This window comes from Cervus elaphus, chromosome 23 (assembly GCF_910594005.1).
Source record: "Cervus elaphus chromosome 23, mCerEla1.1, whole genome shotgun sequence".
NCBI classification, from domain to species: Eukaryota; Metazoa; Chordata; class Mammalia; order Artiodactyla; family Cervidae; genus Cervus; species Cervus elaphus.
Window position 1 is genome coordinate 20,792,212 of NC_057837.1, and position 15,550 is coordinate 20,807,761.

Consider the following 15,550-nt stretch of genomic DNA (forward strand, 5'->3'; position numbering starts at 1 on the left):
GCCTTCCATCTAGACATAGTAATTTTTAAAAATATTTTTAATTGGACGATAATTTCTTTACAATGTTGTGCTGGTTTCTGCTGCACAGCACTGTGAATCAGCCATAAGAATATAAATTGACATAGTTAATTTTTTTTAATGGAGACTTTTTTACTTTTTTATTTTTTAGCTTTTATTTATTTATTTTTTGGCTGTGCCATGTGGCATGCAGGATCTTAGTTCCCCGATCAGGGATCAAACCTGTGCCCCCGACTGTGGAAGTGTGGAGTTTTAATCACTGGACCACCAGGGAAGTCCCTAGATTTAGTACTTCATTAACATAGAATGCATTAGTCATCCAGAAATCAATGCTTTATTTCCTGAAGTATGCATGAAACGTGGTCTTTCATTTAAGGGTGGGGCAATAATGCCTTCCTTTTTGAAATAAAGATTGAGCATGCAGTCAGTCTGAAGACAGGCAATGTGAAAAACTCTGTTGGCTTTAGTGCCAGTTTTATGTCAAAAACACAGTTGCTTGACATCCCCCTTCTGCTTCACAGCCCCAAACTGACACTTGCAGAGGACCTGCGGGGCCCGGTTCACGTCATAGCTGCGCTTGATTAGTCACAAGTGAGGAAATATCAAAGGAAAGCTCATCTCCCATTTGACATTTACTCTCTTGGTTCCCTTCATTAGGTCTAAGCTCCTGTTCTCTAGGTTTCGAGACAGATGATTTGTTCTTGCCTGGCTGCATTTACTCACGTATGCTTTTATTTTTTGTTTCAGAATATTTGTTCACCTTTGGCGCCAAGTGCCTTAGTAAGATGAATAGAGGACAGCTGACGTTTGTCGTTCAAAAATATGAACTTATGTAAATGAAGTTAAAATGTGGAATCTTCATTGATTCTAAATCCTGTCCCTTCTACCCAAATAATGTCAAACGTATATTCTATCCCATTTATTCTAAACAAGTACTTGGTGTCAACAGAATTGGCACATCTTGAAAAGTGAATACATTCCAATATTATCCTACAACTGTAGGTAGAGTGTTAAGTGGATAAGGGACTGACTGATTCTTTAAAAGTGCCTTGAGTCCTTCTACTGACTGAAGGGAGTTAAAAGTTTAAAAGCACCAGGGACTTCCCTGGTGGTCCAGTGGCTAAGACTCCATGCTCCCAATGCGGGGGGCTCAGGTTCAATCCCTGGTCAGAGAACTAGGTCCCACATGCTGCAGCTAAGCATTTGCATGCCACAGCTAAGACCTGGTGGAGCCAGATAAGTAGATAAATAAAACATTTTAAAATATCAGCTCAAAGGAGCTACAACCCAGTGAGTAGAAAAGATTACCACTGAGGAGACACAGCTAAGAACTGATGAGGCACACAGCTAAGAACCGATGAGGCACTCAGCATAAGAGGCATAGATAGAGGGAGAGGGAGAGGTGAGATGTTTAGGGCATGCTGACAAATTAGTGCATGCCAAGGGGAAAGACAGTTGTGGATGAACAGGAAGTTATTTTAATTTGGGAATGGTAAAACTTGAAAGATAGAGTTTAGATTTAAGTTGAGATTTAAATAAGTAAATATGAAAGGATTTTGAATGGAGAAGAGAAATGATAAGCTACCATTTAAATATGGTCATTGTGGTACAAAGGAGGGATATTTGGAACTGGGGTGGGATGGATCCAGAGAGAAGAATTTGATTTCAGAGAAGTCTGGAAAACACCTGCCTCAGAATCATCTTGGGTGCTTATTAAAAACTGGGCTTCCTTCCATACCTTACACAGTGTTTGTACAGGACTTTACCATGGAGTAAACAACTTTACCATTCACCCCAGGGCATTTCAAAAGATTGAGAACTAGTATGATTCTTGTCAGCTGTGCATGTTAGAACTACCAAGGGAGCTAGTAAAATATGGGTGCACAATTTGGACCAATTAAATCAACATTTCTGGAGCTGAATTTGAACTTTAATTTTTTTAATGTTCACTGGTGATTGGAACATTCAGCTGAAGTTGAAATCCATGGAGACAGAAGTTTGTTGCAGTGAGCCAGCTGTGGGGTAGTGATCATTTCCCTAAGGTTGGGATAGTGCTACAGGGCAGGGGATGGGTATAAAAGGCATTTAGAAAATAATGGCCAAAGTGATTCCACCTCCATCTATAAAGTATTATTGCTTGATGTATTAGCTAAGATTTACTCTTCTTAAAATATGCTCTAATGTTGCATTAAAAAAGATTAGAATGGTTTAACTTGGCAGAAGCAAAGTAGCAACTAGTATTCCCATTCATAGTTACTTTGGTCCTTAATGATCTTTTGATTTTATTTAATGCCCATTTCAGTACCTGAACTTCAGTGTAACTTTGAAAATGGAATTTGTAACTGGGAACAAGATACAGAAGATGATTTCGACTGGACCCGGTACCAGGGCCCAACATCAACGCTCAATACAGGACCGATGAAGGATAACACTTTGGGCACAGCTCAAGGACACTATCTGTACATCGAAACTTCAGAACCACAGGTTTTCCAGCACCGAGCTGCTCTGCTCAGCCCTATCCTTAACGCCACTGATGCGGAGGGCTGCACCTTCCGCTTGTACTACCACATGTTCGGAAAGCACATTTATAGGCTGGCCGTCTACCAGCGAGTCTGGAACAACACAAGAGGACAGCTGCTGTGGCATATATTTGGGAACCAAGGCCCCATTTGGATACGGAAATCTCTCAGCCTTTTCAGCAGGCAGCCTTTTCAGGTATGGACAGTGGCTTTCACAAGGTATATTCAAAATGGCATCAGAACATTTAAGGAATATGAAAGATTTCTGTGTTCTTGAATTAAAAGTGAAGTTTGGTCGGTTAGCTTGACACACATTTATCATTTAATTAAGGGTGTACCCAAACTCATTAGGTTGCCTTTCTCCTTGACTACCTCCAGTAACGTGTGATTGAAATTTCTACAGGTGTACATGTGGCATTGGACACAGCTGTAGGTTCTTCCAATCTAAGTCATTGTTGTGCTGAAATGAAAAACCTGGAGGAAAAAAAAGTTTGGCTGAATCTCTAGTCTTCTGCCAAAAGTTCAGACTCTTAAATTTGTTATTTTGAATCTCTCATTTGACTTCCTCACATTTTGTAGGTAAGGAGCAAAAATCCAGGAAGACAGCACACATTGTTGGAAGAGCTATTCTGGAGCAGAACCAGACTTTGAATCTAGGTTTCCTTCCTCTTGGTGGAATATTCTTTAAATCTCTCCTACCTTCTCCTAAAAGTCAAAGTTTCAATAGCAAGTTCAAATGCTTATGTGCTCTTACAGTTTTGTAAAGGTCTTTGTCATACTTTGTTTGGTTCAGCAAGTCCCTGAAGTGGGTAAGTCAAAGATCCTTGTTGCCAGTTTTATAGATAAGAAGGAAAAAACTCAAGTTGTTTTTTGTGCTGTGCTTCGTCACTCAAGTCACGGCTGACTCTGCGACCCCACGGACTGTAGCTTGCCAGGCTCCTCTGTCCATGGGGATTCTCCAGGCAGGAATACTAGAGTGGGTTGCCATGCCCTCCCTCTGGGGGATCTTCCCAAACCAGGGATCAAACCCAGGTCTCCTGCATTACAGGTGGATTCCTTACCATCTGAGCCACCAGGGAAGCCCAAGGACAGTGGAGTGGGTAGCCTATCCCTTCTCCAGGTGATCGTCCCAACCCAGGAATCAAGCCAGGGTCTCCTGCATTGCAGGTGGATTCTTTACCAGCTGAGCTCCTGGCCAGATAGATGGTGAGCAGAAAAACAGGGACTTGTTCTGGAACCCATGATGTCTATTTAACTCACGCTCATTCTGTTTCTTTTTTTTTTTCTTAAATAATGCATTTTTTTACTCTGCTTAAAAAAATAATTTTATTTATTTTGGGCTCTGCTGGATCTTCTTTGCTCACAGGCTTTTTTCTAATTGCAGCGAGTGGGAGTTACACTCTAGTTGAGGTCTGCAGGCTTCTCATTGCACTGGCTTCTCTTATTGCAGTGCATGGGCTCCAGGGTGTGTGGGCTTCAGTAGTTGTAGCGCATGGGCTCGGTGGTTGTGGCTCCCAGGCTATACAGCACAGCCTCAATCATTGTGGTCCACAGGCTTAGTTGCTTCATGGCATGTGGGCTCTTCCCTGATCAGGGATTGAACCTGTGTCTCCTGCATTGGCAGGCACATTCTTTGCCAATGAGCCACCAGGGAAACCTTCATTCTCTTTCTGATGCATCATATAGCCTGTTGTATGTAGCAGTGTTGAATATTTTTTTTTTCCTTCTGGTCAAATAGACATGCGTTTAATATATTGGAAGAAACTTCTTACCTATACTGGCTAAACTTTTTTTTGGATATTCTAAACTTCTCAGTTACGCCAGTTGAAAGCACTATCTTTATCTAAATGTCTTGAGTAAAGAGTTTTACAGTCAAGAACTTAGCTCCAGGCCACCTGAGCTTCTAACCATCATAGATGTCCATTGTATGTGGCTCAGTAGAGAACACACTGGGGGTGGTGTTTTGTCCTGATAGACTTAAGCTGACATCATGAAACCTAATCTGCAGGGTGCAGAGTGATATCTTGTTGTCCAGCCCAATGGCAAGATCCATATAATCATGTGAAATGAAATTGAAGAGGGTTTTTTGACTTTTATTTAATAATGACTCATCCATTTCAAGTTAATTCTTAATGTCTAATCAGGTCGATTGTAATTTGGGCTTAACTAGTATTTAAATGGATAAACTTTCCTTGTGATGTTTACTCAATAATTGCTTTTCACTTAGAGAATTGAGCTTATGGTTTCTGGAGGGGGATGGGTGGGGAGAAGGGATTGTTAGGGTATTTGGATATACACACTGCTATATTTTGAGTGGATAACCAACAAGGACCTACTGTATAGTACACGGAACTCTGCTCAGTGTTACATGACAGCATGGATGGGAGGGGAGTTTGGGGGAGACTTCAGTTCAGTCGCTCAGTCATGTCTGACTCTTTGTGACCCCATGAACCGCAGCACGCCAGGCCTCCCTGTCCATCACCAACTCCCGGAGTCCACCCAAACCTATGTCCATTGAGTCAGTGATGCCATCCAACCATCTCATCCTCTGTCATCCCCTTCTCCTTCTGCCCTCAATCTTTTCCAGCATCAGGGTCTTTTCAAATGAGTCAGCTCTTCATATCAGGTGGCCAAAGTATTGGAGTTGCAGCTTCAAAATCAGTCCTACCGATGAATACCCAGGACTGATCTCCTTTAGGGTGGACTGGTTGGATTTCCTTGCAGTCCAAGGGACTCTCAAGAATCTTCTCCAACACCACAGTTCAAAAGCATGAATTCTTTGGTGCTCAGCTTTCTTTATAGTCCAACTCTCACATCCATACATGACCACTGGAAAAACCATAGCCTTGACTAGACGGACCTTTGTTGGAAAAGTAATGTCTCTACTTTTTAATATGCTGTCTAGGTTGGTCATAGCTTTCCTTTCAAGGAGTAAGCATCTTTTAATTTCATGGCTGCAAAAGAGTGGATACATGTAAATATATGGCTGAGTCCCTTTACTGTCCACCTGAAACTACCACAATGGTGTTAATCAGTTATACCCCAGTACAAAATAAAAGTAAAAAGAAAACAAAAATTGATTTTCAGGAGAAAATCAGCTTTGCACCAGAGCAGCTTCAGAGTCAGATGACCATGGAACTAACCACAGATTCGTTTGGTTATGAATCTAAAGCATAAATATTTAGGTTTGAAACCCATCCTGGATTACACAGAGTACTCTATTTGATTTTATCCAAGGGTTCTTTTTTTTTTTTAATGAATTTTAGGCATGAAAAGATTAAATCAGAGATTCTGCATGCTGTGTAGATTAATGGTTTAAGATAATAAGGATTGAGACCGTTTTAAGGAATAAGATGTTTGTTCATTGAATGATGGATACACATAGTTTCTGTTCTACTGAGCAGAAGTGGTAACAACCAACATTTTTATTAACTGTGATATTGTGAAATTACCTAGTATCATGCCCAGGAATTAGTAGGTACTCACTAAATATTTGGTTAATAGAAAAATTTAAAGGTTTTCCAGGATCATTCATTTAAAATGAAATACATAGGGTAGAACCAGATTGCGCATGCAGGTATAGGAATAATTTGTCTTATTAATGTCAGTTTAAATTACCATCCACTGCTTTTATGTGTGGTATGACCAGTAAAAACTCAGCAAGTCACTGCATATTAAACTTCAGGTCAACCTTCTACCTAGTTTTTATTATGAGATTTTTGAGATTTGATTGATAACTATACATAGTGAATGTATAGTCAAGCTAATTCAAATATCAATGTGCTTCATTCCTGAAAGTTTCCTAATATCCCTTTTTAAAATTGATTTTTGACTGCACTGGGTCTTCATTGCTTTACCCAGGCTTTCTCTAGTTGTGGTGAGCTGGGGCTACTCTTGGTTGCAGTGCATGGGCTTGTCATTGTAGTCGCTTCTCCTGTTGCAGACCACGTGCTCTAGAATGCACGGCCTTCTGTAGTTGCAGCGTGCGGGCTCTAGGGCCTAAGGGCTTCAGTAGTTGCAGCTTGAGGGTCCTACAGTGCAGGCATAGTAGTTGCAGCACACAGGCTTGGCTGCTTTGCAGCATGTGCCATCTTCCCGGACCAGGGATCGAACCCGTGTCCCCTGCATTGGCAGGTGGATTCTTATCCACTGTGCCACCAGGGACGTTTCTGATATCCCTTTGTAATATCTCCTTCTGGCCCTCACTTCCATCCCTGGACAACCACTGAACTTTCAGTGTATATTAACATCGCTCAAACTGTTACATAAGTCAAATTGTATGGCATGTACTTTTTTTCTGACATATTTCATTCTGTATAATTATTTTGAGATTCATTTTATTACCAAATATATCAGTACTTCACTTCTTTCTATTGTTAAATGGTATTCCATGATATGGATAGAGCAGTTTTTCCATTCTTCTTGGCAGGGATTCAGTATCAGGTTTTGCAAAAACCTAGTTTAAAGAAACTTATTAATTCTTTGGCACCACAGGAACCAGGACTTACAAGCTTCTGCTCACTTATTCCTAACATGGCCTTGTTTTCTGAAGTATATATGTCCTCCAAGGAGAGGACATGGACTTTCAAAGAAAAAAATTCTCCAGGTGGTATCCCATCATTAAAATATTAAGAAATTGAAAAAAAAAAAAAGATTCTTTGGCTAGACCTCTTAATACCACCGAACTGTCTGACTAAATCTGAAAGAATTCTGTAGTGTTCTGGTAACATCCCTCAGTAATAAAGAGAATTTTCCACTGGTGGATTTTGTGAAAAGAGTGAAAAATCTCATTTATAATCATGATTTATTCTTTTCATTTGTGGGATGTAGCTTTAAATCCTAAATGGTGCATCATTTTTCAGTACTTCTAGGAAAAATGTTTCATAAGTTATATTGTAAATAAAATAGGACCATATTTAATAATGTTAAGTTGATTCCACTTTTCATGAAATTGTATACAGAAGTGCTACAAGTATAAATTATTTATGCAGCCTCATGTAACATTTTTCTTCCAAGCTTCTAGTGGAGTTGTTAGAATTTACATTGAAAGGTTTGGGATGGAATCTGCTGGCTTGGAGCCTGTGTAAGTAGCGCTCATAGATTTGTTGCTTACTGAACAGTATACTGAATCTTATTTTACAGTCTTAAGTTTCTCATAGGCTGTCTTCTTCTGCTGAACTCAAATATAACCGCAGCTTAATGTGTCACCTCCTTCTCACATCCTGATCCAAAGTGATGAGCTTGGTTTCCAGTGGGAAGAAAGTGCGGGTGAGAAAGGGAGAAGAAAAGGTTAGGTAGAGAATATTACAAGAATGCAAGGGCCAGAAAGGAAGGCTCATTCCTTAATAAATCCACTATTTAAATTCTGCTTTACTTGTTACGACTTCTGTAATACTAAATGACATCTAATATTTTGGATCCTCTAAAATTACAGTAGAATATTAATATGAGTCATGAAACTTTGGAAATATACTTTATATATTTGTAATATATGTGTTATATATTATGGGTCATGAAGTATTGACAAATCATAGAAATTAATACATGCTATATAAAGTGAAAGTGTTAGTAGCTCAGTCATGTGTGACTCTTTGCAACCCCATGGACTGTAGCGATAAGAATAATAGCAAGTTTGAATGTTTCACTGGATTGGCCAAAAAGTTTGTTCAGGTTTTTCTCTGTGATCTTTTCCATAACATCCAGTGTGTCTTATTCCCTTTTAGTCTGTGGCCTATTTGAAACTTCATGTAACTATGCTTCGGTTTTTTGTTTCTTTTTCTCCCTGGTGTTGCATATATGAGCCATTCAGTTCCTTTCTAATCATACTTGCAAATCCTTTTATCCTCCCTTCTGGCTAGAGGAGTAGGATGGAGGCAGAAAATGTAGATGCAGTGTAGGGGGTCGCCATGTCTGGTTTGGCAGATTTTGCCACAGCAAGGCTACACAGCTGAGGGGCTCTGAGTGGGATTGGTATCTCAGTTGTGGGATTTATTTGCCATTCTGGAATTTGTGCAAAAGTGTTGGCTATGCTGCCAGCTGCCTTGCTGGCCTCTTGACAACGTTTTTAACTACACTTTTGTGAAACTGCAATATGAAGAAAAGTGCATTGGATTATCAGGGCAGAATTATTTTGCTAAAAGCAAAACTGTAGATAGCACACTGGATATGAGCCTTCTTATTCAGACAGTGTCTGTGTATTTATCTGGACAAACAAAAGCATAGTTTATTCCCATCTGATGTATTTTTCACCCTCTAGGAATAAACTCTGTGAAATGTCTTTCAAGTGTGTTTTTTTTCCTGCTGATCCAGACTCATTTTAATCATGTGTAACATTTCAGATTTGACTTTTCTCTGCAAGTGTGTGTGTGTGTGTTTAACAATATAACATATTGAACCAAATAGTTTTGCTTGTTTTTATTGATGACACATGATTTTGGCTTTTATCTTCAGTAGAAAATCAATGTGTCATAGCACTCACTAAGAAAAAGGTATGGGACCTCTGTGTAATTCTTTGTCAGATGATTGCTTTATCTTGATTTATGCCTTTAAACTTTTTCTCATTCAGCAGAAAATATCATGGTGATATCTGTGAGAGCAAAGTGATCTATACCAATTTATGCTCTGAGTGCAGCCTCCTTACAGAATTGTTTATGGAACATATCAACTCACAGTAGATTAGGGACACAATGCCTTCTTCCTTCTTAAATATGTCAGATTAATGATTTTGGTGCATATCCAAATTTTTATATTGAAATTTTTAGTGAAAATGTTCCTTTATTAAATAAAAGGTGATTGAAGATGGTTATTATCCTAGGGTATTCAAGGGCTTCCCAGAAATTTGGGGTCTGAAAAGAAACTCAGGATTCTTGGTCTTAGCAAGATTTCACTCTGTGTTATCAGGATTATCATTTGGACTGCTCTAGGGCCTTTTCTGAAATTATCTTCAAAACAGCATTGTTGACTATGGCCAAAAGGAAATCTGATTATAAACTTTTGAAAGATAATTTCTTGGACTAGAATTCCATCTTCCAAGTAACTTTTTTTTTTTTAATTTACTCCAACACACATTGTAGTTTACTTTGTCTTGTCATAATCTGTGCTGAAAAAGTATTTCAATGTTACCATCTTGAACTTTTTATTGAATTCAAAAATGATTAGGCTGTTTTGTGCTTGTGTAGAAGTCTTTACATTTTATGTTATAAAACGTTCTGCCAAGGGAAGGAAAAGAACACGGATGAATGCAATTCTTTAAAATGTTTAAGGTTCATTCAGTTCAGTTGCTCAGTCCTGTCCGACTCTTTGCAACCCCATGGACTGCAACATACCAGGCCTTCCTGTCCATCACCAACTCCAGAAGTTTACTCAAACTCATGTCCATTGAGTTGGTGATGCCAACCAACCATCTCATACACTGTCGTCCCCTTCTCCTTCCACCTTCAATCTTTCCCAGCATCAGGGTCTTCTCAAATGAGTCTGTTCTTCGCATCAGGTGGCCAAAGTATTGGAGCTGGAGCTCCAGCATCAGTCCTTCCAATGAATATTCAGGACTGATTTCCTTTAGGATGGACTTGTTAGATCTTGTAGTCCAAGGAACTCTCAAGAGTCTTCTCTAGCACCACAGTTCAAAAGCATCAATTCTTCAGCACTCAGCTTTCTTTACAGTCCAACTCTCACATCCATACATGACTACTGGAAAAACCATAGCTTTGACTATACAGACTTTTGTTGGCAAAGTAATGTCTCTGCTTTTTAATATGCTGTCCAGGTTGGTCATAACTTTCCTTCCAGGGAGCAAGTGTCTTTTAATTTCATGGCTGCAGTCACCATCTGAAGTGATTTTGGAACCCCCCAAAATAAAGTTAGCCACTTTTTCCACTGTTTTCCCATCTATTTGCCATGAAGTGATGGGACCAGATACCATGATCTTAGTTTTCTGAATGTTGAGTTTTAAGCCAACTTTTTCACTCTACTCTTTCACTTTCATCAAGAGACTCTTTAGTTCTTCTTTGCTTTCTATCACAAGGGTGGTGTCATCTGCATATCTGAGGTTATTGGTATTTCTCCCAGCAATCATGATTCCAGCTTGTGCTTCATTCAGCCCAGCGTTTATCATGATGTACTCAGCATATAAGTTAAATAAGCAGGGTGACAATATACAGCCTTGATGTACTCCTTTTCCTGTTTGGAACCAGTCTGTTGTTCCGTGTCCAGTTCTAACTGTTGCTTCCTGACCTGCATACAGGTTTCTCAAGAGGCAGGTCAGGTGGCCTGGTCTTCCCATCTCTTTCAGAATTTTCCACAGTTTGTTCTGATCCACACAGTCGAAGGCTTCTGTGTAGTCAATAAAGCAGAAATAGATGTTTTTCTGGAACTCTCTTGCTTTTTCAGTGATCCAACAGATGTTGGCAATTTGATCTCTGGTTCCTCTGCCTTTTCTAAAACTAGCTTGAACACCTGGAATTTCATGGTTCACGTACTATTGAAGCCTGGCTTGGAGAATTTTGAGCATTACTTTGTTAACTTGTGAGATGAGTGCAATTGTGTGGTAGTTTGCACATTCTTTGGGATTGCCTTTCTTTCATATTGGAATGAAAACTGACCTTTTCCAGTCCTGTTGAGTTTCAGCCACTGCTGAGTTTTCCAAATTTGCTGGCATATTGAGTGCAGCACTTTCACAGCATCATCTTCAGGATTTGAAATAGCTCAACTGGAATTCCATCACCTCCATTAGCTTTGTTCGTAGTGATGCTTTCTAAGGCCCACTTGACTTCACATTCCAGGATGTCTGGCTCTAGGTGAGTGATCCCACCATCGTGATTATCTGGGTCATGAAGATCTTTTTTGTACAGTTCTTCTGTGTATTCTTGCCACCTCTTCTTAATATCTTCTGCTTCTGTTAGGTCCATACAGTTTCTGTCCTTTATTGAGCCCATCTTTGCATGAAAAGTTCCCCTGGTATCTCTAATTTTCTTGAAGAGATCTCCAGTCTTTCCTATTCTATTGTTTTCCTGTATTTCTTTGCATTGATCACTGAATAAGGCTTTCTTAATTCTCCTGCTATTCTTTGGAACTCTGCATTCAAATGGGTATATCTTTCCTTTTCTCCTTTGCTTTTTGCTTCCCTTCTTTTCACAGCTATTTGTAAGGCCTCCTCAGACAACCATTTTGCCTTTTTGCATTTCTTTTTCTTGGGGATTATCTGGATCCCTGTCTCCTGTATAATGTCACGAACCTCTGTCCATATTTCTTCAGGCACTCTCTCTATCATATCTAGTCCCTTGAATCTATTTCTCACTTCCCCTGTATAATCGCAAGGGATTTGATTTAGGTCATACCTGAATGGTCTAATGGTTTTCCCTACTTTCTTCAATTTAAGTCTGAATTTGGCAATAAGGAGTTCATGATCTGAGCCACAGTCAGCTCCTGGTCTTGTTTTGCTGACTGTACAGAGGATCTCCATCTTTGGCTGCAAAGAATATAATCAGTCTGATTTCGGTGTTGACCATCTGCTAATGTCCATGTGTAGAGTCTTCTCTTGTGTTGTTGAAAGAGGGTATTTTCAATAACCAGTATGTCTCCTGGCAAAACTCTATTAGCCTTTGCCCTGCTTCATTCTGTACTCCAAGTCCAAATTTGCCAGTTACTCCATGTATTTCTTGACTTCCTACTTTTGCATTCCAGTCCCCAATAATGAAAAGGACATCTTTTTTGGATGTTAGTTCTAGAAGATCTTGTAGGTCTTCATAGAACCAGTCAACTTCAGCTTCTTCAGCATTACTGGTCAGGGCATAGACTTGGATTACTGTGATATTGAATGGTTTGCCTAGGAAACAGAGATCATTCTGTCATTTTTGAGATTGCATCCATGTACTGCATTTCGGACTCTTGTTGACTATGATGGCTACTCCATCTTGAATCCAATTAATGAAATGTTTCAGGTAAAAGATGTTTATTGATCCCTGAACCAGTCTCCAGCATGATTAAGAGTAACGAATGAAGATGGAGAAAAATTCTAAAAATTATAAAAAAAAAAAAAAAGTAGATGTCAATCCCCATAACCTCATACTTTGATCTATTGGGCAATTCTGTGATGTACCTGAAGTGTTTATTTACACTGAATATCTGACAAAGGACTTTTCTCTTCACAGTTTCTCTGTGAGTTGCTGTCTATGGAAATTTTATTTGCATTTGGAAACTTTGAAATTTTCAGGATATTTGAGAGGTTTGTAGAGACTACTTACAATATTTTAAATGAGGGCTGTTCTGGAGAATCTGAAATATGTGCAAATCCATATAAATATATTTTCTATTATTAGCAGAGTTACTATGATTTTCATTTGTGTGTATCGTGAGTATTCTTTAAACTGCAGGTCTCCGATTACTGCTTCAATCAGTACAGAGCAGACCTTCACCCACTGTGTCCCTGGTTGTAGCTTCATCTTAATTATAACACAGTCAGAAGCAATTAAAATCCATGAGGAACTGTCAGAAAAGCTAGGGAGCACCTAGGCTCTATCTTAGGATAAGGCTTTATTTTTATCAAATACAGTGTGTAACTACTCCAAGACGCTATACTCCTCCTGTGTTGTTGCCCTGACATTTGAAACTTTGATTCCATTTTAAGGTTTATTCCTACTGCTTTCTTGCCTTCTCTGCCCTCATAGGTAATGACAACTTCCTCTATAATTCATGGCTTTATCTTTGCTCAGATAACTGCTAATGATAGAGGTGGGTGTATTACATGTCCTTCTGTGTAAGTCAGCTTTATGCATTTGGATCTACAATTTGTAGTGTTATACCTAAATTGCAAATTATACCACTGCCACAATTTATGCAGTGTTAGAGAACTTTGCATTGACTTGGAACTACTACTTGGTGTAAAGTACGAGTTAATTTTAGTTTACATTTTAAGTAGCTCAGATTCAAGAGGTATTTTTTTAGTACAATAAATTTAACTTGTACTCTGTTATAGAGTGATTTCAGGTTATTGAGGAAGATATAATATGGACTTTAGAGTAAAATAAGGACTTTAGATTTGCTTGAGTTCAAATCCTGACTTTGTCAGTTATTATCTGTGTAGCCTTAGGAAAATTATGTAACCGCTCTGTGCCACATTTTCTTTACCTGTAATCAGGTATAATAATAGTGCTACCTTGTATAGTTTCTTTTTTTAAGATTACATGTGTTAATATATACATATAAAACACCTGAAATTTTCCAGGCATATAGTAATTACTCAAACATTAGCAATAAGAACAATAATGTCCTAATAATAAATATAATAGGTGTTATGAAGTTTAAAAATTGAAGGTTGTCACTGAGCTAGAATAAACATTATATGACCTTTGTCTCCTTTCTAAGTGGTTGAGGAGATAAGCCATTTCCTCCATCTTTGTGCCTAGTTACTCTAAATAAAGGCATTTCTCCTCTCATGGTAGCCAGCACAAACTACCTGATTCTTCTCTTATGTAGTAAAATAATGATAAGAGTAAAGTCGCTCAATCGTGTCTGACTCTTTGTGACCCCATGGGCTATAGCCTACCAGGATCCTCTGTCCATGGGATTTTCCAGGCCAGAATACTGGAGTGGGTTGCCATTCCCTTCTCCAGGGGATCTTCCCAACTCAAGAATCGAACCCAGGTCTCACACAGGGCAGTCAGATTCTTTACAGTCTGAGCCACCAAAAGATAAATTATTGAATTATTTCAAAATTTGCTTATGTTCCACTTATGTTTGATAACACAATGCTTCCTTGGGTTCCATTTCATTAATTAGCTTTGGCAAAATTGACTCCTTCCAGGACTGTCATAGCCTCTCTGAGTGTGGGATTTCATGATTCCAACGGGTCTCTATTCCAGTTATTGCCTAATCTTTGCCTTTCATGCCTCTAGCTTGACTTGCATTATGATGTACAATCTGGATTTATCCTTTGGATTAGTAGCTTCCATCTGCATCAAACAAAAGGCCTTTTTCTTTTCCCCTCAATCTTAGCCATATTTATTTCTGCTCCTTACATGACAAAAAATAAAAGCAATCCAGCTTTTGTCTGTAATCCCACCTGTCATTCAGTTTGTTTTAAATATCTAGATCCAACCTTTACTTTTTTAGTGAAGTATTTTGTATTATACACCCTAAGTAATAAACCAAAAAAATGACAATTTTCAAAAGATATTGGCATGATCCTCAGATGATGATGTCCCATAGGATAAAATTGGGCATGTATAAATTAATTTTCATTAAATAGTTATTAATAACTGTATGGAAAACTTTAAGAATTACATTAATGTTAGGAATAGGAAATTGAGCTTGATATCTGTTATTATTGTTCTTAATAATACTATGAATGTTTAATAATATTAATACTATTTTAACTTTATTAAACATTAAGTTATTTATTTAAAACATTTTGAGGGGAATAGTTAATTTACAATGTTAGTTTCAGGTGTACAAAAAAGTAAATCTGTTACACATATATCTGTATCCACTCTTTTTTTAGATTATTTTCCCATATAGGCTATTATAATAGGGACCTACTGAATAGCACAGGGAACTCTACTCAATACTCTGTAGTAGATCCAACCTTTATAAGCCACTGTTCACAAAAGTTCCTGATATACTGTCAGGATTGCTGCTGCCCATTGACAGGAGGCCAGCCAATATTCAGTCTAAGGGTGTGTCATCTATGGACGCTGTCACAGGCTAGGATGCTGAGCGTCTTAGTCAGTCTGAGTTCCAGGAAAGGGGAAAGACTTAGCTTCTCTTTGTTCCTAACTCCTTCCTACTCCATGTTATATGAGTAATGATTGCTCTCTAGAGATTCCTAAACAAAACAAAACAAAACAAAATATAGCAAAGACAAATGTTTTAACAGGCTTTGCACGTTAATATATAGATTTGAATTTATCTTTTCAGGATCTATCACCTAGTAGAAAGGATGATGTAGTTTTGATTTGCTGGCCATGAATTGGCCCTGTCCACACAAAGTTCTGTATGACTTGTTAGTCGTGGACACT

At 38.6% G+C, this 15,550-nt stretch overlaps 1 protein-coding gene across 1 annotated transcript in view; it reads left to right on the forward strand.

Moving 5' to 3' along the window:
- The window catches only part of MALRD1 (MAM and LDL receptor class A domain containing 1), a 515,151-nt gene that overhangs the window by 118,474 nt on the left and 381,127 nt on the right, over nucleotides 1-15,550 (forward strand). Inside the window, exon 18 of the mRNA XM_043884605.1 lies at nucleotides 2,321-2,733. Coding sequence (XP_043740540.1) covers nucleotides 2,321-2,733 — 413 coding nt within the window. The remainder of the gene's footprint in view (nucleotides 1-2,320; nucleotides 2,734-15,550) is intronic.